The sequence below is a fragment of the Dryobates pubescens genome, chromosome 5, assembly GCF_014839835.1.
Source record: "Dryobates pubescens isolate bDryPub1 chromosome 5, bDryPub1.pri, whole genome shotgun sequence".
NCBI lineage: Eukaryota > Metazoa > Chordata > Aves > Piciformes > Picidae > Dryobates > Dryobates pubescens.
In genome coordinates, this window is record NC_071616.1 from 39,223,795 (window position 1) to 39,249,530 (window position 25,736).

The following is a 25,736-nucleotide window of genomic DNA, read 5'->3' on the forward strand; positions in this document are numbered from 1 at the left end:
TGCCCAGGGAGGTGGTGGAAGCCTCATCCCTGGAGGTTTTTAAGGCCAGGCTGGATGCGGCTCTGAGCAACCTGATCTAGTGTGAGGTGTCCCTGCCCATGGCAGTGGGGTAGGAACTGGATGATCCTTGAGGTCCCCTCCAACCCCACCAATTCTATGATTCTAAAACAATTTGCAGTTTAGGATGGATGTTAGGAAGATATTCTTCCCAGAAAGAGATGGGCCCTTGGAATGTGCTGCCCAGGAAGGTGGTGGAGTCACCATCCCTGAGAGTGTTTAAAATAAAACCAGATAAGGCACTTGGTGCCATGGTTTAGCTGATTAGATGGTGTTGGATGATAGGTTGGACTTGATGATCTTGAAGGTCTTTTCCAACCTGGTTAATTCTGTGAATCACTAAGAGCCCTAATCCCATTTGAATTCTCATAGTCTCATTGCAGTTTAGTCCCCAAACCCTGTGTTTTGGTTTTTTTTCCCTTCAAAACAAATCCATTTTACAGAGGGGAAAATAACCCCAAGTGATTGACAGTCCCAAACTCTTTACTGCAGTCTCTTCAGCGAATCCAAGGTCTCCAAGGATGGATATGCATATAAAGAAACACAGAGCCTACTGCTGTACAGTCTGTACAGGAAATAAAGAGTTTCAAACACAACATTTCTTCATTACAGGTTCCCAAAAGATGGTGCAGAAGTCATTCCAACAACAATGCCAAGCAGAGAACAGGGCACCAGTTTCCATGCATGCAATGACACTCATCTGAAGCATGAGAACAAGCACCTCTGCACTGCCATCAGCCTCCAATGTGCAACAAGGCAGGACCAGCTGCTGCACAGAGCAATGACTCCAACCACCTGACTGCACTCCAGCACATCAAGAAGAACCCAGTGAACTCTGGAGGCTGCATCTCCAGTACAGGCAACTAAGCCTGGGGAGGGTCAGAAAGCAAGCCCCTGCAGTAAACCAGGACAACAGAACTGCAGAGCCAATTCAGTGGGGCAGGAGTTATTGTATGAGGGTAGAGAAAAGAGCTGTTTGGGACACCAGGTCTTGGAGGGTGTCATAAAAGAAACATGAGACTGGGGGTGTAGAGAGGTGAAGAGATGGATGCAGATCTTCTCTGCAACTGGCTGCCAGAGGGCAGGGAGCTGCTATTGCCAGTGCTGAGAAGCACAGCTGTGAGCTTTGCAGATACATTATCACTACAAAATCGACTGTCAGACATGCCAGCAAAGTAAAACAGATTATATATTTCACTTGACCTCCATGTGTAGATCCAGAACCACTGACAGAAAGCAAAATGTATTCTAGCAGCCACAGCACACCATGGGAGACAGCTTTTAATGCTGAAACTCCACTTGGAAGTTAGGCCAACAAATGAAGACCTCAATGACAGGTCAAGCAAGACCTTTAACAGCTTCCAACATAGATGAACTTTACATATATGGAATAGAGAGGGCCTTTGAAACTTGTTCTTCATATATCATGAATTAGAGTGATTGCCATTGGAATGGGCCTGCCCAGGGAGGTGGTGGAGTCACCATTACTGGAAGTATTTAAAAAGAGACTGGATGAGGCACTTAGTGCCATGGTTTAGTTGATTAGATGGTGTTGGATGATAGGTTGGAACTGATGATCTCAAAGGTCTTTTCCAACCTGGTTAATTCTGTATTCTGCATTCTTTATTTCATAGTATCATAGTATCAGTCAGGGTTGGAAGGGACCACAAGGATCATCTAGTTCCAACCCCCCTGCCATAGGCAGGGACACCCCACACTAGATCAGGCTGGCAAGAGCTTCATCCAGCCTGGTCTTAAAACACCTCCAGGGATGGGGCCTCAACCACCTCCCTGGACAGCCCATTCCAGGGCTTCACCACTCTCAGGGTGAAGAACTTCCTCCTCACATCCAGTCTGAATCTCCCCACCTCCAGCTTCATTCCGTTCCCCCTAGTCCTATCACTACCTGAGATCCTGAGAAGTCCCTCCCCAGCCTTCTTGTAGGCCCCCTTCAGATACTGGAAGGCCACACTTAGGTCCCCTCAGAGCCTTCTCTTCTCCAGACTGAACAGCCCCAACTCTTTCAGTCTGCAAGTCATCTGGTTTTTCCCCTTCTATGCCCTTTTAAGTGTAAGAAATTGCTGGTATGGTAACACTAAATTACAGGTTCAACTCTCTGCTGTCACCAAACATAAGGAAACAAATGCCTTCAATCAACAGGTTTTTTAAAACAACAGTATAAACCAAGGAGACATGAAGCAAATATCATTGGAAAGGGAAATGCTGGAGAGGACAGACTATAACTATGAAGAAATTAAACCCCTTTCTAATTAATTGGACTACTTTAATGGAGGAGGACTCCAACACAAAACTCATCAGGAATACTTCTCGCAGATTTCTCAGTTCCCTAGAGCCAAATTAATGGAATCTTTAAGAGTAAATGAGATTTGTGACACAAAAATAAAGCATAAAATGAGGGCAGCTGCCCAGTAAACCAGAAGTAGCAATTTACCAAGGAAAATACCTACAGGATCTACAGGTGGCAACAGGTCTTTTTTCTCTTGTTCATCTTCCTCTTCATCTGTGCTATATTCTTCCATTGTTTCTCCACTTGCAAAATGAATAACCCTCCTTGGAATTTTCTTCTTCTTTCCTATGACACCCAGCTCCACATTCTCAAAGCCTCCCTCTCCATTTGAAAGTTGCTATAAAGAAGAAGAAGAAGAAGAAGAAAAAAGTCATCATCTCAAGTACATGCTTCTGGAACTGGAAAAGTTCCTCCTCAAAAAACTTCCTAAGATATTTAAAGTAGAATGATTAGTGTATGCAGTGCACATCCACAAGAGCCTGGCTGTAGCTAAAGGGTATGACTGAAACATTTTTGTTTGCAGATATATAAAAAGTGATGCCTTTACTAAAAAGAACCAAAGGTTAAGTACCTTTACTTCAGCATGGGCAGGTGGCATGTCTGGTTTTGCTCTTCCAGCTGCTGAACACTACAATGCAGTGTCTGGGTCACAAGCATTAAAAAAAGCATACTTCTAGTTCAAAGTGCCAACCAATAATTCTTTAGACTCATAACTCCTGTGGCCAGAGAATTTTACTAAGGCTTTGTTTGGATCTGTCAAAGCAGAGCCTTCACCTTGCTAGTGCTTTTAGCTGTTACTGCATCAAATGCACAAAACTGTTTTGAAAACACTTGTTACCCAGAGAAGGACCCAGAAGGTAGGAAGTGCCAGCCACATGTTTTTAATGTACTACTGTGGTAGGTTGAGAGAGGGCTTAGCTCTCCCTCCTCCACAGAGTAAGAAACCACAGCTAACCCAGTCGAAGAGCAAAGCTATATATTTACAAGCATATATGGAAAGCAGGTTATATATAACACAATATATACAGGTATTTACAATATATACACAGAAATATACAGCAAAGAGAAATAACACAACAAAAATCCCTCCCCCAGGAGGGATCCCCTCCCTGTAACCCCCTCTCTCCCCCCCCACCTCCCTTTTTTCCCCCAAAAGGGGTTAGAGAGACAGAAAGGCAAGTTATTAAGGGAAAGAGTTGTTAGTAAGCTTCAAAAGCCCATGCAGGATTAGTTTTTGCTTATCTGAAGGCCAACTCCAGCAGTTTGCAGAGAGAGCAGGCAGGGAGAACAGGCTGAAACCCAAACTCCCCCAACTCCCAAACCAAACTGAACTGAGGGAAAAAAAAAATTCCAACTGCTCCACAATCTAAAGTTGCATTTTACCCATGCACCAATGAAATTCGTTTAGAATATCAGAATGTTTTGGTTCTAGTACCGAAAACATTTAGCCAGAGTGTCACAGCACTGTTTGTTCTTAAAGGCACAGCCTCAAACGACCACAACTGCAAAGGTTTTTTAAAATGCATGAGCTCATGTAACTTAAAACCATAACACAAGGAACCAGGTATGGGTATGTGGACAGCAATGTGCCCCTGTGCCCAAGGCCAATGGGATCCTGGGGTGCATTAGCAAGAGAGAGTCCAGAAAGTCTAGGGAGGCCCTTCTGTCCTCTACTCTGCCCTGGTGAGACCATGTCTGGAATCCTGTATCCAGTTTAGGGCTCCCCAATTCAAGGAAGAGTGGGATCTACTGGAGAGGGTCCAATGGAGGGCTTCGAGGATGATTAAGGGACTCAAACCTCTCTCCTATGAAGAAAGACTGAGAACTGGGACTGTTTAGTCCAGAGAAGAGAAGACTGAGAGGAGATCTTATTAATGTCTATAAATACCTAAGGGGTGGGTGTTGAGAGGAAGGGGACAAGCTCTTCTCAGTGGCGCCCAGCAGCAGGACAAGGAATAATGGATATAAACCAGAACACAGGAAGTTTCACCTCAACATGAGGAGAAACTTCTTTGCTGTGAGCACTGGAATGGGCTGCCCAGAGAGGCTGTGGAGTCTCCTTCTCTGGAGACTTCCAAAGGCAACCTGGACATGTTCCTGTGTGGCCAGCCCTAGGTGATCCTGCTCTGGCAGGGGGCTTGGCCCCAACGATCTTTGGAGGTCCTTTCCAATCCCTAGCATTCTGTGACTCTCTATGCAGAACTCAGGTTGCATAAAACAGGCACATTCCAGTTTTCAGCTTCTTGCCTCTGCAACCTTGTCCCCACAGAGGCAATTCAAAATGACTTATAAAAATATATGACTTTATCACATAGTTGTAGGACACTCCATAATCACTGTAAGCACAGCATCAGCATTCCCATCTCTTGTGCTACATTATGTAAACTAGCAAATGGGCTCAGTTAGTTGGGAGAGGCAGTGGGCACAGTAGAGAGGGGCAGGAGGGGGCTGTGGGGAGCAGAATGGTTTCCTTCATTCCAGGCAGAGATTTTTCTGGTGCCCACAGAGAACAGGGAGGGGAGGTAAAGATCACGTGCCAGGCTCCTCAGTGTGGAGAGGGAGTGCACACATCCATCATCTCTCCCAGCTCTCACACCACTGCTGCTCAAAACTGCAAGTCATTTCAGCTTCCCCTAGCAGTTCTTTAGCTACCATGGCACACTGCAGGCATTTTCCTGGAGGAGCAGAGCAGAATCAAGTGCCAAGTTTTCACTGGGGTAATTCAGCTGCAATGGCATTACATTTTCATGCAGAATTACATTTTCCTGTAGAAAACCCAACCTGACTGTCCAGGGCTCATTGCACTCTCTGCTGTGTTTTGGCTGTGGGAACAGAGCAGGAACAGAACAGCAAAGCTATAGAAACACAAATGCTAAAAACAGAGGAGCAACCTAAGCTCAGGGAGTGCTCTTTGCTGGGCTGCATCAGCAAGTGCCAGTTACTGCCACTCAGATCTGCATTTTTTTGGAGCCAAAAGCACCACAGAGTCAGTCTTTTGTGAACATTTCACACTCCTTTATTGGCATCATACAATGATGCCATTTTTCATGTTTAGTCACAGTGCTGAAGAGCAATACAGCACCACAAATATTACTCTGATAACAGCAAGCAACATGAGCCACTCCTCAGAGCTACTCTACAGGCACAGTCTCTTCATCTGATTTTGGCTCATTTCACTCAAATGCTTCTTCAAATATTTTAACTTGGAAAGAAAAATTGCTGCTAATATTTGAAGTTTAAAAAGCAGGCTTTCACACCTTGCACACCCATAGTATCATAGTATCAGTCAGGGTTGGAAGGGACCACAAGGATCAGCTAGTTCCAACCCCCCTGCCATGGGCAGGGACACCCCACACTAGATCAGGCTGGCCAGAGCCTCATCCAGCCTGGGCTTAAACACCTCCAGGGATGGGGCCCCAACCACCTCCCTGGACAACCCATTCCAGGGCTTCACCACTCTCATGGTGAAGAACTTCCTCCTCACATCCAGCCTGAATCTCCCCACCTCCAGCTTCATTCCATTCCCCCTAGTCCTATCACTACCTGATATCCTAAGAAGTCCCTCCCCAGCCTTCTTGTAGGCCCCCTTCAGATACTGGAAGGCCACAATTAGTTCCCCTCGGAGCCTTCTCTTCTCCAGACTGAACAGCCCCAACTCCTTCAGTCTGTCCTCACAGGAGAGGTGCTCCAGCCCTCTGATCATCCTTGTGGCCCATCCCACACACCACTTACACCGAGGCAGTTTTAGGCTGGTACCTAGGAAATCTTCCACAGATTTGAGTCAAAAGTGGTAGAATGTAAATAAATTACCATTGGGTGCAAAAGAGAAACAATGATAAGGTCTGAATAATCCCATTGGTCTGATAACTAACCTAAAGCTAGTTGTACAAATGAACTCTTTCTCTTTTCAGCTTCTTTCGCTCTAGCAGATACTGGTTGGTGCTTTTGCTTGGCCGTTGCTGACCTTGGTTGTGTTCCTGTGGAGGCTAAGTACTCAGAAGCTGCTCTTCTCTTCCTCTTTTCCCTCGTATAAGGTTGGGGAAGACAGCAGGGAGGGGAAGGCTGTTGGTAACCCCCTGGTTTTGTCCAGAGGAGTTCTTGTGCTGTTTATAAATGGTAAATAAGTGCAAATATGGTATATTTTGTACATACTCATTGCATTTCATCTCTCTAGACTGTAGGGTGCTTGTAAATACAGCTTCATTTGCTTTCCAACTGAGCTGCTCTGGCAAATTTTATTTTGGAGGTATTCTCTCCAAATTAGCTGGGGGGGTTGATTCTCAACCCACCACATACACCACCCCCAGTAAGCAGCTCCACATAGCTGATACTGGCACAAAGTTCCAGAGAGGTGCAGTAATTTGAGATAGTAAGGATTCATCAAGGAACCCTGAATAGTTTGTCTTCAGAATCTGGTTCTAGAGAGTCCTAAAGTATTAAGTAAGATAATTGGGAGAGACTAAAGCTTGTCTCTCCTGATGTGACTCAACAAAGACAAAATCACCTTTCCTGCTTGCCCAGACAATAGCTGATGTGTATTGGGCAGAGCCACTGGAAGGACCGAGGCCACCTTCGGGAACATGCATAAAACAGGATAATCTCCACCATCAAGTACCCCAGAAAGGGAGGATGGTGACACAATGGATTCACCACCTGGCCCCTGATTTCCTGAGGGACAATACTTGGACACATACCTAAGGACTAAAAACTGTATAAAGGACTTGAGCAACCACTGGCTGAGGAGAACCAAAACACAGGAGAATCAAAACACAGAAGGAAAACACAGCTGAAGAAAAACACAGGAGAAGGACAATGCTGCTGAGAGACATCATCATGGAGCCTGGAAGAAGCAGACTGAACCCTCTCTCCGTGTCCTAAGATCTGCTTGCTGCAATTCATGGAGCTGAAGAGGCTGCCCAGAGTACCTTATCTCTTCTCCAGCCAAAGCCTCAGCACCCTTTCTCTACAGACCAAACATCTCCTGCAGCACCTTTCCTCCACAGACCCAAGCTGTCCTGGGGGGGGGATGGGGGGGTGAGGGGTGTGGTAATATAATTCCTTTCCTCTTCTCTCTCTCTATTTTCTCTCTCTCCCTTTCTGATCCATCCACTTTATTTATGTAATAAATAGTCTAGCTGTTGATATTTTGGCCTCGTTTGTGCCTCTAATTTCACAACATGGGAACAGTCAAAAGCACTGAGTCTCCTTCCCTCTCTGGACCGAGACAACAATAAATAATGCTTATCAGCTGTTGCTTTGGTTGTTACCTAGTCACAAGCCTGGGTACAGGTTTCACTCATCACTGGAACATTTGTCCTTTTAATTTTCACACACACAACCTCAACAAAAGCCAACTCCCCCTGCTGAGAGCAAAAAGTTCAGCACCAGTGAATTTTATTTATCTTTCCAAAGCTGTGTCAATGCTGCTCTATTCTAGAGCTGCCAGCTAGACTGACTTTACAGCTCAAATGTTACACCACCTCCTGCGCGAGGCTTTACACTTGGGCTCTTCTTTTAGGGTTATCACAAAGACTGCTCTGCTAGTCCACACCTTTAGTCAGGTTGCCACCTCATTGTTTTCTCCACAGGTTTGTCCCCCTCCAGTACCTATATGGGTCTTGAAAGACTCAGCACTTCTCTTAACCTCATGCCATGGAAGTATTTACTTTGGCTTCTATTCCAGTAATTACTAGACGCAATGGCCAGTCACCCTTGTGCTTTCACCACACTAGCTAACACACACATGAACAGCATCAAGTAACTTCCTTTTCCTTTTAGCTGCCCTGTTGGAATTTTTAATGGCTTTATGGCACCCTTCCAAGCCTCACCTGTCAGGAAATCAGCACCTGAAACTGTTGCTCTTTGTTTACCCTCTTTACACTCACCCTCTTACCTCACCTTTTGGCCAGAAACAGAACAGGACATACTTTGACAGTGTTGGGTACAATACCCAGCACAATGGCATTTTGGTCCACAACCAAAATGCCAGATGAAATAAAAAAACTACAATTAAGGATGAGGTGTTCCAGGACGCCTGCAGGTGAGCCAGGAGAACCGGCGCAGCCAATATTAGATGATGCAATAAAGTTTCATTGAGGAGGAAAGCAGACTATCCACTTTGGCAACTTTTAATCTGTTGGGCTCTGGTATTCTTATGAGAGCTTATGACCAAAAATGCCAGAGTCTGTGATGTCCACTCTCCCCTTCAGAAACGTGAGCAATTCAATTGCACTGAACTGACAATTCAGTTCTGGGCTCCCCAGTTTAAGAGGGACAGGGATCTGCTGGAGAGGGTCCAGTGGAGGGCTATGAGGATGATTAGGGGACTGGAGCACTGCCTGATGAGGAGAGGCTGAGGGACCTAGGGCTTTTTAGTCTGGAAAGAGAAGACTGAGAGGGGATTTAATGAATGTTTATAAATATCTGAGGGCTGGGTGTCAGGAGGGAGGGGACAGGCTCTGCTCACTTGCTTCCTGTGATAGGACAAGGAGCAATGGATATAAGCTGCAGCACAGGAGGTTCCACCTCAACACAAGGGGGAACCTCTTTACTGTGAGGGTCACAGAGCACTGGAACAGGCTGCCCAGAGAGGTTGTGGAGCCTCCTTCTCTGGAGACTTTCAAGGCCCATCTGGATGCATTCCTCTGTGACCTGAGCTGGATTGTATGGTCCTGCTCTGGCAGGGGGGTTGGACTCGATGATCTCTTTGCGTCTCTTCCAACCCCTGACATCCTGTGACAGTGCTAGTTAATGAGAAATATTTCTACCCAAGTTATCTTGCCTGCCTGTTTGAGAATTTTTTTCCCTGTGGCTTGACTTTCCACCCTCGGGTTTCAACTGGAACTAAACAGCATGAACCTTTCTAAAGCAGGAGACAACAAAATACTAGTCAGAGGATGACTGTAAGGAAAGAGCCTCAGAATACAAAGCCTTGGAAAGGCACAGTAACCAGCGATGGTGCAGTGCATAAAACATTCAGCATGAGGCCGAGGTCAGTGCGATGGGTACAACAGCTCGCCAGGTGACATTCTAATTAAAAGCTGGCGTCCCTGACCATCTCCAATGCCTTCGCGAACTTGACAGCACGGAAACTTGTCTCCATTTAATATTTATCAGGCTCGTTTGTCGTAGGCATTACCTGACAGTGAGCAGGAGACACCCGAGACATGCGTGCCCGTCGTGCTCACTGTGATTACAGGGCGCTGGAAGGAAGGTCGGATGGGCAGAGGGACAGACTGACTGACCCACCGCCTCCCACCGCAGCCAGGGACCCCACAGCCCACCACCCGCACCGCAGCCCCGGCAGTGGCTGGGGGCTCTCCCAGCTGCCGCACACCCCCGGGCGACGCGGCCACCACCCACGCCCCGCACGGACCCCAGCGCCGCCGCCCGCCCCACCGCGGCCCGGGAGGCCTCGCCCTCCTCCGGAAGCGGCCTCCTCCCGGGCTAAGCAGCGCGGCGGCCCGGCCGGGAAAGACCGGGGAGAAGCCGCTGCGCCGGCCGCGCTCACCTGCTCAGGCTCCATGGTGCAGGCGGCAGCCGCGGGGCCGGCGGCGGGCGCGCAGTAGAGGGTGATGGCGGACAGCCCCTGCTCCATCCTCCCGCCCGCCGCGGCGCCGGGGGAGGGCGGCAGCGGCCCCGCCGCGGCCCAGGGAGGCGAGCAGCCGGGCGGCACCGCCCGTCACACCGCCCGCCGGGGCGGCGCCTGCGGCCCGCCGCGGCCTGCTGGGCGGCCGCCCGGGCTCCCTCCCTGTCCTGACGGGGCCAAGGGGACCCCGGGCAGTGGGACAGAGCCGGCAGCGGCCTCTGTCGTTTATCTTCTCTCCGCAGCCCGGCAACAACCGGGTTCCGGAGAGGGATGGGGAAGAGGCCAGAGGCAGCCGGGCTGCCAGGCACAGTCGTGCTTACAACCAGAGGGAAGCCCCTCCGCCGAGAGGTGCTCTGTGTGTTTTGGGGAAATACAACACTGTAGGAAGATGATGTACATAAAAATCTGCGAAATAATAGAAAAACATTTTGAGAAGCACAGGAAGATACTCAGCAGTAGTTGGGAGCCCTCTCAGGAGCAGCCAAGCTTGCTCTGCCTTTCAGCAGCTTTGGCTCAGGCCGTTGAACACAAAAGACAAACCACAGGACAAGAAAAGAAATGAAAAACCATGGGAGCCTTGGCCCATGGGATGTGTTTGAGTGAGAAAATAACACTTAATCCCAGCAGGCAGGAAAAAGGTGTTTGCCAGATAATTGGTTTGTTCCACTGGTCCAGCTGAGAGCTGAGAGTTCTTTTCCCTTGAAGCCTGTAGAGAGGCCTCCTCATTGCAGGTGATGGCCCAGCCTGAATGAGGAGCCAGGGCCGACCTAGGCAAGGGGCACATTAGGCAATGACAACTACTAGTGAAAAGAGCTAAAGTGGAGTAATTTGAAATGTCCTCATTATGGGACTGAGGAGTGAGCAATTTTACTTAGTTTTAAAAGACTGGACCCAATGGCTGTAACCTGGACTTACTTACACGACATTAAGTGCTATACCTCAATCCTGTATCATTAAGAACAGCTTCCAAAGAATTATAGTATGTAGCACATGATTATTTCATAGCTGGTGAAGGGTTACTTCTATCAACCGAGTACCACCTCCCAAAATAATTGAACGTGCAACAGAAACCTATTTCTATATTCGTGTGCTGGTTGTCAAAGCTTATTAAGATCCTGCAACCAGGTAAAAGCATGACTGAAGGATGTTACCGCTCCTGAAAGGTACAGAGCAGGACTGAGCTTGCTTTGTGCATCACTTGGTCATTGGCTCCTTCTAGTGGCCTTCCCTGGGCGCTACAATCCTAATGACCTAAACCCTTCCTTACCTACTTCAAGTTCTCAATGAACTTTATTTAGCCATGTGTCCAAACACAGCTAACTTGCCTGAGCAGCAGCACCTTTCAGTAAGATACACACAGACAGACCCCAGTCTTTTAAGTATTTCCAGTGAAGTTGGTCTGCCTCTTTAATTTTTCAGGCTTCTTCATTGCCAAAGAAAACTTTTCAGCAGAACTTGCTGAGAGCCCGTGAAGGACAAATACAAGAAGCTTCATAAAGGCCAGCAACTGCCCATGCATATCTCTTAGTTGCTTGATGCAATTAATCTCCAATTCAGAACATCAAACTGAGAGAACACACAGAAGATGAGTTTCTGTTCTTTTATGGTTTTAGTATTTTCTTCTGTACACTGTGCTCTGCAGGATATACACACACACAATCCCATACTCCCTAAAAATTCTTGTTCTCCTATAAAGCAGAACTCCATCTAGTGTGTATTAGAAATTATCTCCGTAAGGACTGCTCAACTGGCAGTGTGGTATGAAGATTATCTTTAGTACACAAGACAATTGGTTATCTGCATAGCTATGCAGCTCTCCTCCATTGTTTATGTAGAGGGAAAGAGCAGCAAAGCCTTGGAGAACAGTTTTGTACAGACCTAAGCACAGCACATCCACCTTCTAACAGTGCTCCAACCTGAGCAGCAATAGCACATTTCAGATACTTACTCTTATGGTATGTGTGCTAAACAAGAGTTACAAGAATCATTAGAAACAAAGGGAAACTGATTACACAGTGATAGAGGAGAGCTGTGAAAGAACTGAAGAAACAAGTCCTTCCCTTGTTTATAACCACTCAGATTTTATTTTACAGCATATTTGTGACATGTTATGTTACTATAACCAAAGACCAGGGCTGTTTACAAATATAATGGCTGCCACTTGATGTAAACAATTTAAAAGTGCCTCTAAATATTAAAATTTTACATCATGATTTTCTTCTATTAAACTGGATTGCTCTTTGTGCCATCAGGTATAAGTGGAGAAGAACTAATTCAAGCAAAAATAGTTTTCAGAAATTAGATGGAGGAACTCAGAAGCCTGAATAAGATTTCAAAAGACCACTCTCCTCATCACTGTAAAAAGGAAGAAAGCCAATTTGTTCACTGAAGTTACAATGAAGAGTCAATCAAGTCCATTTTTATTAAGGCTTCTTTACATATTATTGAATCCCATCATGCCTTTCATATTCCCAGCAGCACCTTGTTGAAATTGTCTCATCATTGACTGCAACCCTGCCATGCCACCTGCAGAAAATAAGTGAGAACATGGATGTGTTAATGAACTCTGGAGCGCAGCTATCTTGCTTCTGAGGCCTCATTACAGCACACACCCTATTTCAGTAACACACAAGTGGCAAAGCTCAAGACTGTCAAGTCCAGTTTTAAATGGCTGTCAAAAATGGACAACTGAGTAATTCACATCCAAAATTCAAGTCAAATTTACACAGAATGATAAAACTGCAAAGGTAAAAACCAAACTAGAGGCCAATAGCGTGGTTAAAATATTTCCTCTCGGTCTGTGATGCTACAGTTTGGATGTTACTTGAAAACATATTCCATGCTTGTAAACCAAGTTACAGTCTGATGACAGGCTTTATTTGCTGAGGAAAACTAAAGGAAGATCCTTCTGGTGAACATTTTCCTTTCTAGTATGTTTCCATTTGCTGGGAACAAGGTCTGCAAAACACCAGGCTTCATGCGGGTTTTAAGATGACCCAAAGAAGAAAACCTCCAAGGATTGACCATTAAAGCATTAGTAAAGTTTCAGGCTGGGAGTTTTTATTTCAAGCTGCTCTCACCAAATTTAATTATTTAAGGCAAAGCTTAAAAGGGAAAGAAAGTTTAGAAACTGATTTCTTTTACCATGATCATGTGTCAGGTTATCTCATCAGACACCACTCTAAATGCTTAGTCTGAGTGCTGAATCAAAATGAAGAGACTACATTAAGCACTGCCAAGTACAAAGTATTCATGACATGTGGACTAAACTTTCTGGTTCCTCTTAGAAAGCCCAGAAATAGACAATACTGATATATAATGCACACATTCTCATTTCACCTTACATTTCAAGTTCTTTCACTGCAATTGGTAGCCCTGTGTTGAAACTGTAAGAAGCCAACACATACCCATATGATGAAGAACTCTTGGATCCATCATCTTTGCCATCTGCTGGTTCAGTTTGGCCAACTGCGATGGGTTTACATTCTTTGACATATCACCACCTAACAAAACAAACAAACAACAAAGAAAGAGAAAGAAAGGAAGGATTTGTAAGACAATGGATTTAATTATGAGGCTAAACCAGAATTTTACCTGCTAATTTTAGATTCATGAGAGGCCTTGAGTCAAACCCTGCTACATCAGCCACTTAGAAGTGCTTTAAGGATCAGTCCCTGCATCCCCCCATAACAGACTGAAGTGTCAGTATTGTACTAGTAACAAAGTCTACACTGATAAAGCAAAAACCACAGTAGTTTTCACTACCAAGTTAGTGTGTCATGAAAAACAGTTCAGCTTTTACCAGTTACATAAAGGTTTCAAACATCATGAGCTACAACTTGCTTTCTCCTCTTTCAACATCCAATTGACATTTGCACACTTCCTCTGTATTTAGCCATCAAGTGACCTTCCCCACTGAGTTAATAAATGTGTTTGCTTGGGGGTTTTCATTTTGATTTTACCTTTGAAAAGCCCTTTGATGCCTCCCATCTTTTTCACCATCTGTGCAAACTTAGTATATTGGGTCAAAAGCTCCTGAACATCTCTTGTAGAAACACCTGAACCTCTTGCTACTCTTTGGATTCTTCCTGGCTGCTTACTGAATACTTTGGCACCGTCTGTACTGTCAAGTTCTGCAATTAAAGCATGGGAAAGGGAAAAAAAAAGTCATTCAGTTACTGACATTAAAACCTGTTATATGTGGCAGCAAACTTGCTCTCATTCTTAGGTATTTAGTCTTAAGCCAGAGAACAAGAAACCCCAAAGTTTTAGAAGTGACAATACAGAATTTTACCTAGACATAGTCCCTAGAATATTATAGTACTGAAAAGCTGTTATGTTCATGTGTTAATCATCATGATAGAAAAAGGCACCTGAATAAATCACACACTCAACACACTTGGTCTTAAACCATATCAATGGGTATTACACAAGGGTAAGAGCATACTTCTCCTGCAAGTTATGGGTGAATTAGAAACAACACACCTTGAATTCCAGAGACCAGTCACCAAGTAAACTCACAGGTGAGTGGGGAAAAAAGATAGCAATGACAGATGAAAGCTGAATGTAGCTTTAATTTGCAAGCATAGTGGTAGTAATTTAAGCAGCAGTTACAGTAATAAAGAATGCTTCAAAATTCCACCTACTCTACACAAGACAGAGCAGCAACAGACAATTGTCAAGCTACCTCTAAATATTTACTCATTCAGAAAGCTTGAGACACGTGTACCCTTTGACATTCTAAGAATGAGAAATGCTCCTCATCATTTTCCATCACTGGGGATGCTGCCTGATGGCCAACTGGTTTCCAAAAGGTCTCTGGTCACTAAGTTTGTTCAACAGTGGAAAGTAAAATAGTGGCTGAAGTTCATTTTACCTTGGTCATTCATACTGTCCATTATAGTCATCAGTTTCTTTAGCCTTGCCATTGATTCCTGTTCATTGCCTTTACTCATGAAGTCAGTGCCAAAGCCAGGGATCATACCCTTGATTTAAAAATGGAGGAGAAAAAGTTGTGTCAGAAGAGGCAAAGCTAATTTAATTAAGCATCCAGAAATATGCACAGCAAGTTTTATTTCAGTAGTCACATATTGCAGCAGGCAAATAATTTCACCTTGGGGGAAAAAAAAACCCCACCCCCCCCCCCCCCCCCCCCCAGACTCTAAACCCAGTTTAAACTTTACAGCAGATGTTTATCAAACATAAATGGAAGTCCATTACAATTGAGATAACTAACCAAGATCTGACTGAACGGTCCCATTTTCATGATGTTTTGGAATTGTTCATACATATCTCTTAATGTAAATTGACCTGAAGTACAACAACAAAAAAGAAGAAGATTAGCAGAATTCACACTGGTATTTCAGTCTAACTGTCCTTTCTCAGTTATTCTTATTTACCAGGCAAATACTACACTGCATCGATAAGTAGATAAACAAACCTCTTCTCTATTAAGAGGGCTAAACCATTTTAGAGGGCACACTTGAAAGTTAAGCTAGTTCTTCTGCAGTTATAGGCAAGTCCAACAGACTTTTCACCCCAAAAAATCATAGCTCCATTTACTTGCCTGCCAACATTTATTAAGGGAGCAACTGTTCTTCACTACATACAAATTACTTGGACACGTAACACAAATTATTTCAGTGGTTGACATCTCTGAGAGAACCTGCCATGATTACAGGTCACAGTAAGACACTCACTATCCAGGCCTTGGGAATAACTTACCATGTTTGAGCTTTTCTATGAGTGCTTCATTATCATCCAGTTTCAACTCATTTACTTTGTCTATCAATCCTTCAATATCACCCATACCTGGAAAAAAACAACCAACCAGCTCTGAAGTTAGCATTTAAAATAAATAATCACATTTTGACTTTCTAATATCCAGTTCAAAGTGTCTTATAAGTAACAATTACACAGTACATACCAAGAAGTTTGCTGATGAAAGGCTGTGTTTTAAAGGGCTCAAAGTCATCTATGTGTTCACCAGTTCCAATAAAAATAATAGGGCTCTTTGTGGCAGCAACTCTGCAGTAAAATACATTTCATTAAATAGCCTCTCAAAAGCCACCCACCCTTATCAGCCAGGCATCATCAACACAATGCATCCTCTCTGAAGTGTTTTTCTTGCTCCTTAAACTATTCATGTAAAAACCATCTAGCATTTAGGATGGGAATCTGGGAGTAGCTAACAAGATGTTTCTCTAATTAGTGCTTTCTAAAATACAAACCCTGCTTTGAAAATTCAGCCCAAATAGAAGTTGCTTATTTTTTTTGCTGAGATTAAGAAACTTGAGAGGGAAGCAAAAGAAGTCATCTCAGCTATGTTCTAATATTGAGAAGTCATATAAGACAGGCACTGATTAAGTTTTCCTTCTGGTACCCTCCTACAACAGACATTTTCAATACTGGGAAATAAAAAACAACTTAAGACTTCACAAAAATCGGAACCTTTTCACCAATCAACTGCTGGCACTAGCTTTTAGGTGAATTCAGCTTCTGGTCTACAGAGTATAGAACAAGCAGAGCAGACCTAAGCATGTGACAACTGCAACAAGCCTTTGGCATTTCCATTTTGCTCTGAAGTTAAGCTTTTCCCTCACCATGCTATAACTAACAGCAAAACAAATGTGGCAGTTTAAGAACTCTAACACTTAAGATCAAAGTCAGACAGTGATGTACCAAGTTGGTGTCAGTTAACTTTGACTGTTTTGACAAATCATTTCAGATCCATACAAGGTGTACCATTCAAAATGTGGTTGGAGACTGGCCTGACATGCCATCATGTAAGTCCTATCAGATAAAATGTGACATTTTTCTAGTCAGTAGAGCCTGTCAAGGTGCAGCACATGGGAAGTCCATAAAGAGAACCTGAAAAAGTATGACTGCAGACATTCTTTATTGAATTGCTAAGACAGTGGCAATCCAGAAGTGTGATTTGCATTGCGGTTTTAAGGCCATTGGACATGACTATAATTTCTTCCCCCTTCTAGACAAAATATTGGGTATTAAGTGAGAAGCAAATTTTTTCAGCTAAGCTGTAGTTAGGTCTAAATTTGTATTTTTGGCAAAATCTCCTCATACATACCATGCAATAAATACAACTGCTTGATGCTGTTTTCAGAAGTCTGACATGTGACAATACACACTACTGTACTGCAATATCCAATTCTGACTGATATTACAGTATCACAGTATCACTAAGGTTGGAAGAGACCTCAAAGATCATCGAGTCTAATCTGTCACCACAGATCTCATGACTAGACCATGGCACCAAGTGCCACAAGCAATCCCCTCTTGAACACCTCCAGGGACGGTGATTCCACCACCTCCCTGGGCAGCCCATTCCAATATCAATGGGTGACCCTGTCCACCAGAAGTAAGGTAAGAACACAGCTGTGACTGACTCAGATCTCAGATTCTGTGCAGTGTGGCAGTGACACTTTCACAGACAGGTCTCTGTGAGACACCAAGACATTTCATGGCTGGCTGTGCACTAATACTTACGCACTAAGAGCTCCACCTCCTTTGGCATGTCCATCCAGCTTAGTAACGATAACAGAAGCTACATCTACTTTGTCCTTGAAGGCTTTAGCTTGAGCTTCACAAGCTTGGCCAATGGAAGCATCCATCACATAAACAATGTTATCTGGTTGCTAGGAGAAATGAAGAGTAACAGTAAAATATTATTAATAATAATAATAAAAAGAAGAGAAGAAATGGTAATTTCCTGCTTTTGACAACAGTGTTTGTGCACTATGTCCAGTAGCAGAACTTGCTCCAGTAACAGTACGTAAGGCCTGTGCAGTTTAAAACAAAAGGACCATCTGAAAACAGATGCTGCATTACTACCTGACTCACCTACCACACAGAATATTAAGAATAGGTTTACAGTTATTGCTTCAGTCACTTTAGCAAGTATCTGAGCCAATAAGCTAATTAGCGATTGGCCAACAAGCAATTAATAGCTAACAGTATCTTCCTTTTGGTTCTACACTAAGAGCTGCAGGACATGCATTCTACCCACTGAAAACAAGTTAGCCAAAAGCAGTTGTAGGAAGTGTCATACTGCCAGAATCAAATAGCCAGGCTTTTCAAGCACACACAAGAAGCAGCAGCTTCATTTATGGATCAAAGTTACCCAAACATCTTCTGTTTCAGGTCAATTATTTGTGACAAATCTAGAACATAACTACAGGAAAACAGATCAGACTCATTCTTTTATCTGGTTTCTCAATGCAAAGATCCTGAAAAATAAAATGTTAAAGCAGGAACAGTAATCTAGTTATGTGCAAGTATCATAGAATCACAGAATGGTTTGGGTTGGAAAGGATCTTAAAGATCATCTAGCTCAAACCCCTCCTTCCATAGGCAAGGACACCTTCCACTAGACTAGGTTTCTCAAAGTTCCTGTCCAACTTGGCTTTGAACACTTCAGGGAGGGGGCAGCCTGTTTCAGTGTCTCACTGTAAATAATTTCTTCCTAATATTCAAGTCTAAATCTACTCTCTTCCATCTTAAAGCAAATAAGGAGCATGCATCTTAGAACCCAATGTATTCATAGAGGTAAACAGTGCAAGATACTTGAAGTCAATAGCCTTACACATCTGCTTAAAAATTAATGTATGGGCCTTCCATCTGCATTTTATACCAGCTACTCACTTCCAGCAAAAATCCTTTGCCCTTTAGTTGCCCAACTCTATCAGCTTGCATGGCTGGAGTAATGAACAGCACAGATATTGTTAATGGGGCTGGGATTTTCAGCTTGAATTACAGACACAAGAATTAAAACTGATGCAGAACTATCAGGCAGTGATCATTCAGCCCTTTTTCATTCACATCCACTTGTAATTTCTAACATAACCTAGGAGTGAAAGCACTGACACATTCCAGAGGAGCAAAAGCCACACAGGAAAGGAGGAGATAAATGAATTGTAGTCAAATTACTGTGACAGAAGCTTCTTGAAACTACTCACTATGGCATTAGCAACTTGCAACATCTCTTCAAACAAAGAGTCTTCCTGTTTGTGACGTCCACTTGTATCAACAATTATTATTTCAAAGTTTTCATTCTTAAATTTCTCAACACCTTCTGAGGCAATAATTACAGGATCCATTTCTGTATAACTGATCACAAGGAGAAACATATCCTTTATTACCCACATGTGTAATCCTTTTCTCCCCCCAAGAAACCAAATTCAAACTTTTATCACTTGACTGTAAACTTAACTATAAATCTGGGTTTCAAGTGGGACTTTCCTCTTATGTCAAGCAAAAATTGATTGAAAATATGCCTTCCTAAGCCCTCTGTCCTTAGTATTCAGTGAACTGTAGCACAAAGGACTCTAACCTGCTGAAGATTGCACTAAGTTCTAGTAGCCCTTCTCTGAAATAACATTTAGCACAGCTGCAGTGAAGCTTTGGGGAAAGCTATTTACTGCTTTATAAAATCTGTTTTAGGTTCAATGCTGTCCCTACTTGACAGTAAAAATTAAGGGTCCAACCTGCAAAGATACTTCCTGAAAATCTCAATGTGTCTGGCAAAGGCCTATAAACTGCTATACAAAGAGAATGTCCCAGGTGCTTTCTCTCTTCTTACACTATCCCAACCTGCTACTACTGGCAGGCTGTGTACTGAACTAGGGAGAATTTTCATCTGATCAAAGCAAGTATTATAACAAATCTGTGCCATTAGGGCAACACTGAATGGGGCTTGGTGTGAGGTGTTCAATAAGGAGCAATACATCACTGGTGTTGAATCATTCTCCAAAGTGATTCTGAAAGATGCTTACCTCCCATAAAATGGAATTCTTGCTTTTGTGGCATTCTGCTTTAACTGGTCAAAAGCACCTGGAAGACAGGTATAATCAAACAACTATTTTTAAAGAAGTCTGTAAGTATTAGAGATAAAGAACCACATCACTGAATACTGTGTTACCTGCTCTGTATGTGTCTGCACATATTAAACATGTCTTCCAACCTTTCCTTTGATAGAAGTAGGCTAACTGTGAAAACAAATCCGAAACAAGTAGTCAGACCAAAATTCCATTAGAAAGCAAGACACTGAGTAACAGCTTAAATCACTGAAGTACACACAGGGCACAAAGTCAGTCCAGCCCTCCTATAACTGAGACCCCTTAGTAGCACTGCACAGGTATCAAATGTTAGCATCTGTTAATGGGCAAAGGATGTTTTACAAGTAATTATTAATGGTGAGATGAAAACAGCTGTTTGACTGTGCCTCTGATTTCAGTTTCCTGAGGAAGGAATGACTATAAACCATTCCACTTTGTATTTTATTAATTCCTGGATTCTGCTCACTGTTAGAATGACAGATGGGCCTTGCTTTTACAGACAAAACCATCCCATGCAGTAGGTACTTCAGTGCTGTAACAGCTACAACTCGAACAGCTCTTTGTAGTTCCAGAAGAACAAAGATATTTCCATTGCAAAGACATCTTTTAAAGTGATGGATGGAATCCTTCATCTCTTGAAAGATTCAGCTTGACTGGTACAATATATATTCACAGAGCATTTGACTGACCTAAGACAAACTCACAAAGCATAGGTTTGCCTACAGAAGCACTAGGAAAGTCTTAAGAAATCAGCAGTGATATATTTGATACTGCCCACATGTGACTCTCTGAATCAAATGGCTAAGAGGAGCAACAAAGATCTATCAGTCTTCTTCCAGAAGGTAAATTTTCTTCCCAGCAACAATCATAAATGGCTTAAGGGTCAATTCAGAGCATTAGCATTCTTTTTTAAGCCTTAATAATACAAATCCAAATTTCCTCAGTAAGTTTGGGACTGGAATGAGTTTCACACCAAGCATTCATACTTAACTGAGCTATCTAACATTGAGGCCAACTGGTTGCCCTAAACAGGCAATGGAATGAGAAAGGGTCCATTCATGGTACTAGTCTTAAACCCAGAGAGCAAAGCATAGAAATAATCTTTATTATCTATAATATTCTTTCATCAAGAATTCAGTTTAAAATAAAGTCTTAAAGGAAGTTCTACTAGCCATAAATTACCTCAAAATAGTATTACTTTGGACATCCACCTCATCTCAGAACCCCCAATGTAAAACTGTACCTATACTGTAATGATTGTTTTCCTAGTAATACAAACAGCACAGATTAACAAGCAAATCCTGCCAAAGGAGTCCAATCACCACCCACCTCCTCTGAGGGGCGAAAAACAGACACACAGAGTTTCAATGCAAGTTACCTTGGAACAAGTTGTTGTTTTACCACTTCCTTGCAAACCAACAAACATTATAATATTCTGCTTTCCTTTGGTGGGTGTCCATGCTTTGACTCCAGGATCTACAAGCTAAAGAACAAAGCATAATGTTTCTGGGACAACTAAAGACACTCCAGAAGCTTACAGTACTTTACTGTTATTTCATCTTGAAATTGAAGAGTAACAACAGCTGAACTTGAAGCTTAAACTGAAGTTAGCCTGAGACATGCCCAGGTGTTAGTTTCCATCAGAGGAATGTTACTGTCTGCAATAGTAAGAAACCTTACAACAGAAAATGTAACTGCAGGTACCTCACAACTTAAAGCTTAGCTTGCTACTACACTGCTTCCACAGCCCAAGCTGTACCAGAGAGGTGATTTAATACACAATTTTGAAGTCCTACCTTAACAAGTTCCTTAAAGACAGCATGCTGAATCATTTTCCTTTTGTTAAGGCCAGATGCCATTTCTTCAAGATCAATTGCTGACCTGAGTTTAGGAAAACCAAGAAACACTAGCATAAGTTAAAGGATCACTTTAACCTAGTAACAAATGAAGTCCTTGCAAACGGAGCAGCACTCTCATTTGCCTTGAGTTTTCAGATAGGATATCATTAAGAGACATGCATTAGAGATACTACTTCTGTATGGAGGACAAAAAAACAGGTTTCTGAAACACATCTTTCAGACTGGCATCTACTTGAATTACTCATCTGAAAAACAGCCAAGCTAACAGCACTGGTCATCTACACAGATCAATTTGTATCCACCACAGAACATGAAGATGACCTGTCTAGGAAGGAGCAAAACTTAATACACCACTCCATGGATGACAGCAACAGTTTGTTTTAAACTACTCTAACAGCAATAACCAACCAGCTAAACCTGACAGATTCTTTTGATGGAACCAGCTAGACATTTAGTTCAAACAGTCCTTTCCTGTTAAACTGAGTGTATCTAATAAAGTTAGAAGTTGCTTATTCTTTTGTAACCTCAAATTACAACTTTCACAAACATCAGAAGTTAAATGCATTTTCTTTATGCCACTTACTTGACATTTTCTCTGAGTTGCTTCACAAGTTTAATGTTAACATCAGCTTCCAGTAATGCTGTACATACTTCTTTTAACATAGCATTTAAAACCTTTGGAGCACAAAAGAAAAAATGGGTTTGCAACACACAGTATTGACTAGGGCAGTATTAGTTCCAAGTAAGAATCTTCAAGTGCATTTCAGATGTAAGCAAGGCTTTTGCAAATTAAATGCATGCAATCCTTTCATGATATTGTCTGCCATGAAACAGTCTGTGTATTTGCTCCTCTCTACATGCAATTTAAATTTGAAAGCCTAGTACTGGAAAAGAAGGGTTCCTGGTCTGCAATTTGTACACTATAACTGTGTAATAGAGAACATTTTCTGTTGCATGGAGGATAACAGCAGCCTGCATGGCAGCAAGGTTTCTTAAACTTCCCTATGGGTACTCTTAGCTATAAAAGAAATCAACAAACCAATCTCCTAACACAGCACAATCTCTGTACATGAAAGTATTCCTTAAATGCAAGATGGACACACTGCTCTCTACATTCTCAGCAGAAGCTGCACTGTTGCTCTGGGGTATGCCTTCTAAGCAAATGTGCCTCAGAACTACTAAACTGCATTTCTGTGACTTTTCAGAGTAGAAAGTCCAGAACAAAAAGCTTTTCTGAAAATAGCACTTGCTTGAATGGTCTCATTTGCACAGCTTGAGCTCTTTAAGGTGAAAAGCTTCTACTGCTGAAAAAATTTCATTTGGCTATGTTTGACTCACTTCTCTCCCAGCTTAAGATTTAGTAAGACCTTTCCTCTGTTCACAAGTTCCAGTCCTACAGGTTAATTTAAGCTACCTGCCTGCCTATCTGAAAAGTGTTTCTAGCCATTTATTTACTTAGAGGCACTTCTGAACCATCACATCAGTTAGTTTTCAATCTTGCTTTTCAGTCCATATAATAGCAAACACATATATAATTTCAACCCAATTAAAAAAACAGACAAACCACCCTACACCAAGTCCCAACAGTTTCCAGAACCACACACTGTGTTGGCTTGAATATAAAGGCAGCAAACATAAAACATCCCTCACACTTCTGACAGTAGATGAAAGCTATTTGTTCTTCTACACTTGAGCTGTCAGCAGCCTAGTACACATCTCCATAGCCTAGCTGCAGGCACATACACATAAATCAGAGCAGTCTGCATAGTCTCAGGGCCTCCCTTCCACCCAAACTGAGGCATATGTTGCCTCCTCCAGTGCCACCACCTCAGAACGCTGATCTCCATAAGCACAGCCATCAGGGGTGGAAATCCCCTAGCTAGGATTTTTCCTAGAAGGAAGAAACAATCCTCAAACTACCACCAACCTACTTCAAGCTTCTCATCAGCCCTTGAAAACTTTCTCAGCACTTTGCTTTCTGAATGTTAGTGCTGCCACACATGAATACCCACGTACCTCTTCATTGATAATCGTAGCATTGCTCAGGGAGCGTAATGCTGAAGTTATTTTTCTTCCAAGATCTGCTAGAACCATTTTGGCAGCTTCAAGTACAGCTCAGAAGAATCTGGAAAACAAAAATTAAAATTAAAGCTAGTTGAAGCTATGCCTTCACAAATTAATGACTGCAGTATTTTCTGGGTTAAGAAACCTGCCTTGCAGATTTGCTTCCAGAAAGCACACAAGTTTTTGAGCGTTATATTTAGGAATTATTGGCCTGAAGTTAATTTTAGTATATCCTAATGGCCCACTTAAAAACAGAGGTTTCACTTGGGCAATTAAGAAGCATTTCACTCTGCAATATTTATGCATTGAATACAGCATGAAAAAAAAGAGTCCAGACAGAGTTCCAGACAGAATGCTGCTTTTTAGCTTATCACCAATAACATGAAAGAATAAAATCAAGCAGAACATCCTAGAAGCAACACAACCTGCAAGGACAGTATGATCAGTAGCAAAATATTTTGCCAGCAAAACTGAACACTATTTATTGTCTCTCTTTTAGCTATCTTGCACCTAAATGAAAATCAATTTCCCATTTCAGTAACCCTACAAACACACTTGCATTTTAATAAATGCAAAAATCACACTGTATATTTAACAGCTTTATTGGAAAACCAGACTATTTGTCAACTGCAGACAGAAATCATACATGTAAACCTGAAATATACTGGGACTTAGTTAGCAAACCATAAAAAGTTAAACATAGCATCACATTCAGTAAGCTTTGAGCTGCTAAAACTGCAGCCAATGAGAAAACTTAACCAGAATGCTTGGATACAAGACCATGGACATACAGCAGCAGGTGAATGCTCAATATTCAATCTCCAGAGCTCTATAGGTGTCCAAGTACAAAGTTTTAATCATGTCTCAGCAAACGTTTCCACTGCAAAACTCCAAAAGTTTCTTCCAACAGCCTGACAATAAGAGTATCATAAATGGTGTGCTAAAGGGACGAGTTTGAACATTTTAATATCAACTGCTTTCTCTAGCACATTAAGTATTTATAAGCCATCAAAATGACTAAGGAGTGGCAAATACAGAGGTTAATGTAGCTTTTCCCATACAGTACATCAAAGCTGTCAGCCACATAACATAAAACCAAGTCAGTTTTAGCAAGTAGCCAGCTTGGGTTGGCAGGTTGCCAGAAGGGCATTAACAGTAACTGCACTGCAGAATACACATATGCTGCATTCAGAGCATCTCTAGCCCTGGGAGAGCTTTGTAGATTTGATGCAGCACTCCACAAACACACCAAACAGGTTTCAATCTGGCAGGGTCCCACAGTAAACAAGCCAGGCTCTTATCAAGCAGGCCCAGGGCTGAGCAAGGCCGTGAGCTCTGCACAGCCTGAGCTGCCTTTAGCAGAAAATAGCCTGGGCACATCCACACTGAGCTCCCAAGTTATCATTCTGCTGCACAGTGTCCAAATACTCCACTTACTGCTGGAAAGCTGGCATTTCAGGAATAAAGTGGCTGGAGAAATAGTGAGGCTTCTATTAAGCTGCAGCAAAAGATCAGTGAAACAACTCCAAAGAGACAAACTGCCTACCCATCTAGTGTAAACCCCTAACCAGAACTTACCTAGCTAAACTAACAGTACTTTTTCAACACACAAAAATTTAAGAAGATAACAAGTTTTACATACACCAGCCATTTAAATTACTTTTGTAACAGCTGTTTAAAAAGGGTAACAAGCAAAAGGGATACGATAAAGTTACACTGAATAGATACGGTGAGATCCACTGAAAATCTAACAGCACTCAACGACACCTTACTAGTCAGTCTCCACCTCCTAAGATTACCTGACAGAGGCACAGGAAGGCACCCTGCGAGCCACAGCACTGGCTGTCTGTCCTGCTTGTGGCCTGACACCCATCTTTTGATGGAAAAAGGGAAAAAACACACTGAAGGCAGGTACCCGGCCCTGACTTTCCCCCTGCGAGTTGGCCACAGCCAGCGGCCAGGCACGGGGCTAGGCAAGGACTTCATCGGTTGCACGGACAGTCGGA

General features: G+C 42.9%; 1 protein-coding gene across 4 annotated transcripts in view; it reads right to left on the reverse strand.

Annotated features, from left to right (window-relative positions):
• The window catches only part of LOC104302471 (signal recognition particle subunit SRP54), a 38,840-nt gene that overhangs the window by 12,541 nt on the left and 563 nt on the right, over positions 1-25,736 (reverse strand). Inside the window, exons 2-16 of one of the 4 annotated variants that reach the window (XM_054162070.1) lie at positions 23,683-23,791; positions 22,250-22,341; positions 21,604-21,688; positions 21,186-21,290; positions 19,891-19,957; positions 19,745-19,802; positions 18,929-19,079; positions 17,460-17,608; positions 15,880-15,980; positions 15,678-15,764; positions 15,190-15,263; positions 14,830-14,938; positions 13,916-14,086; positions 13,361-13,456; positions 11,988-12,479 (exon numbers count right to left, since the gene is read on the reverse strand). In XM_054162070.1, coding sequence (XP_054018045.1) covers positions 12,388-12,479; positions 13,361-13,456; positions 13,916-14,086; positions 14,830-14,938; positions 15,190-15,263; positions 15,678-15,764; positions 15,880-15,980; positions 17,460-17,608; positions 18,929-19,079; positions 19,745-19,802; positions 19,891-19,957; positions 21,186-21,290; positions 21,604-21,688; positions 22,250-22,341; positions 23,683-23,760 — 1,515 coding nt within the window. In that variant the 5' untranslated portion in view covers positions 23,761-23,791 and the 3' untranslated portion in view covers positions 11,988-12,387. Of the gene's footprint in view, positions 1-2,525; positions 2,703-9,875; positions 10,068-11,987; positions 12,480-13,360; positions 13,457-13,915; positions 14,087-14,829; positions 14,939-15,189; positions 15,264-15,677; positions 15,765-15,879; positions 15,981-17,459; positions 17,609-18,928; positions 19,080-19,744; positions 19,803-19,890; positions 19,958-21,185; positions 21,291-21,603; positions 21,689-22,249; positions 22,342-23,682; positions 23,792-25,736 lie in introns of those variants that run through there. The other 3 variants (XM_054162069.1, XM_054162072.1, XM_054162071.1) reach the window with 3 other exon arrangements.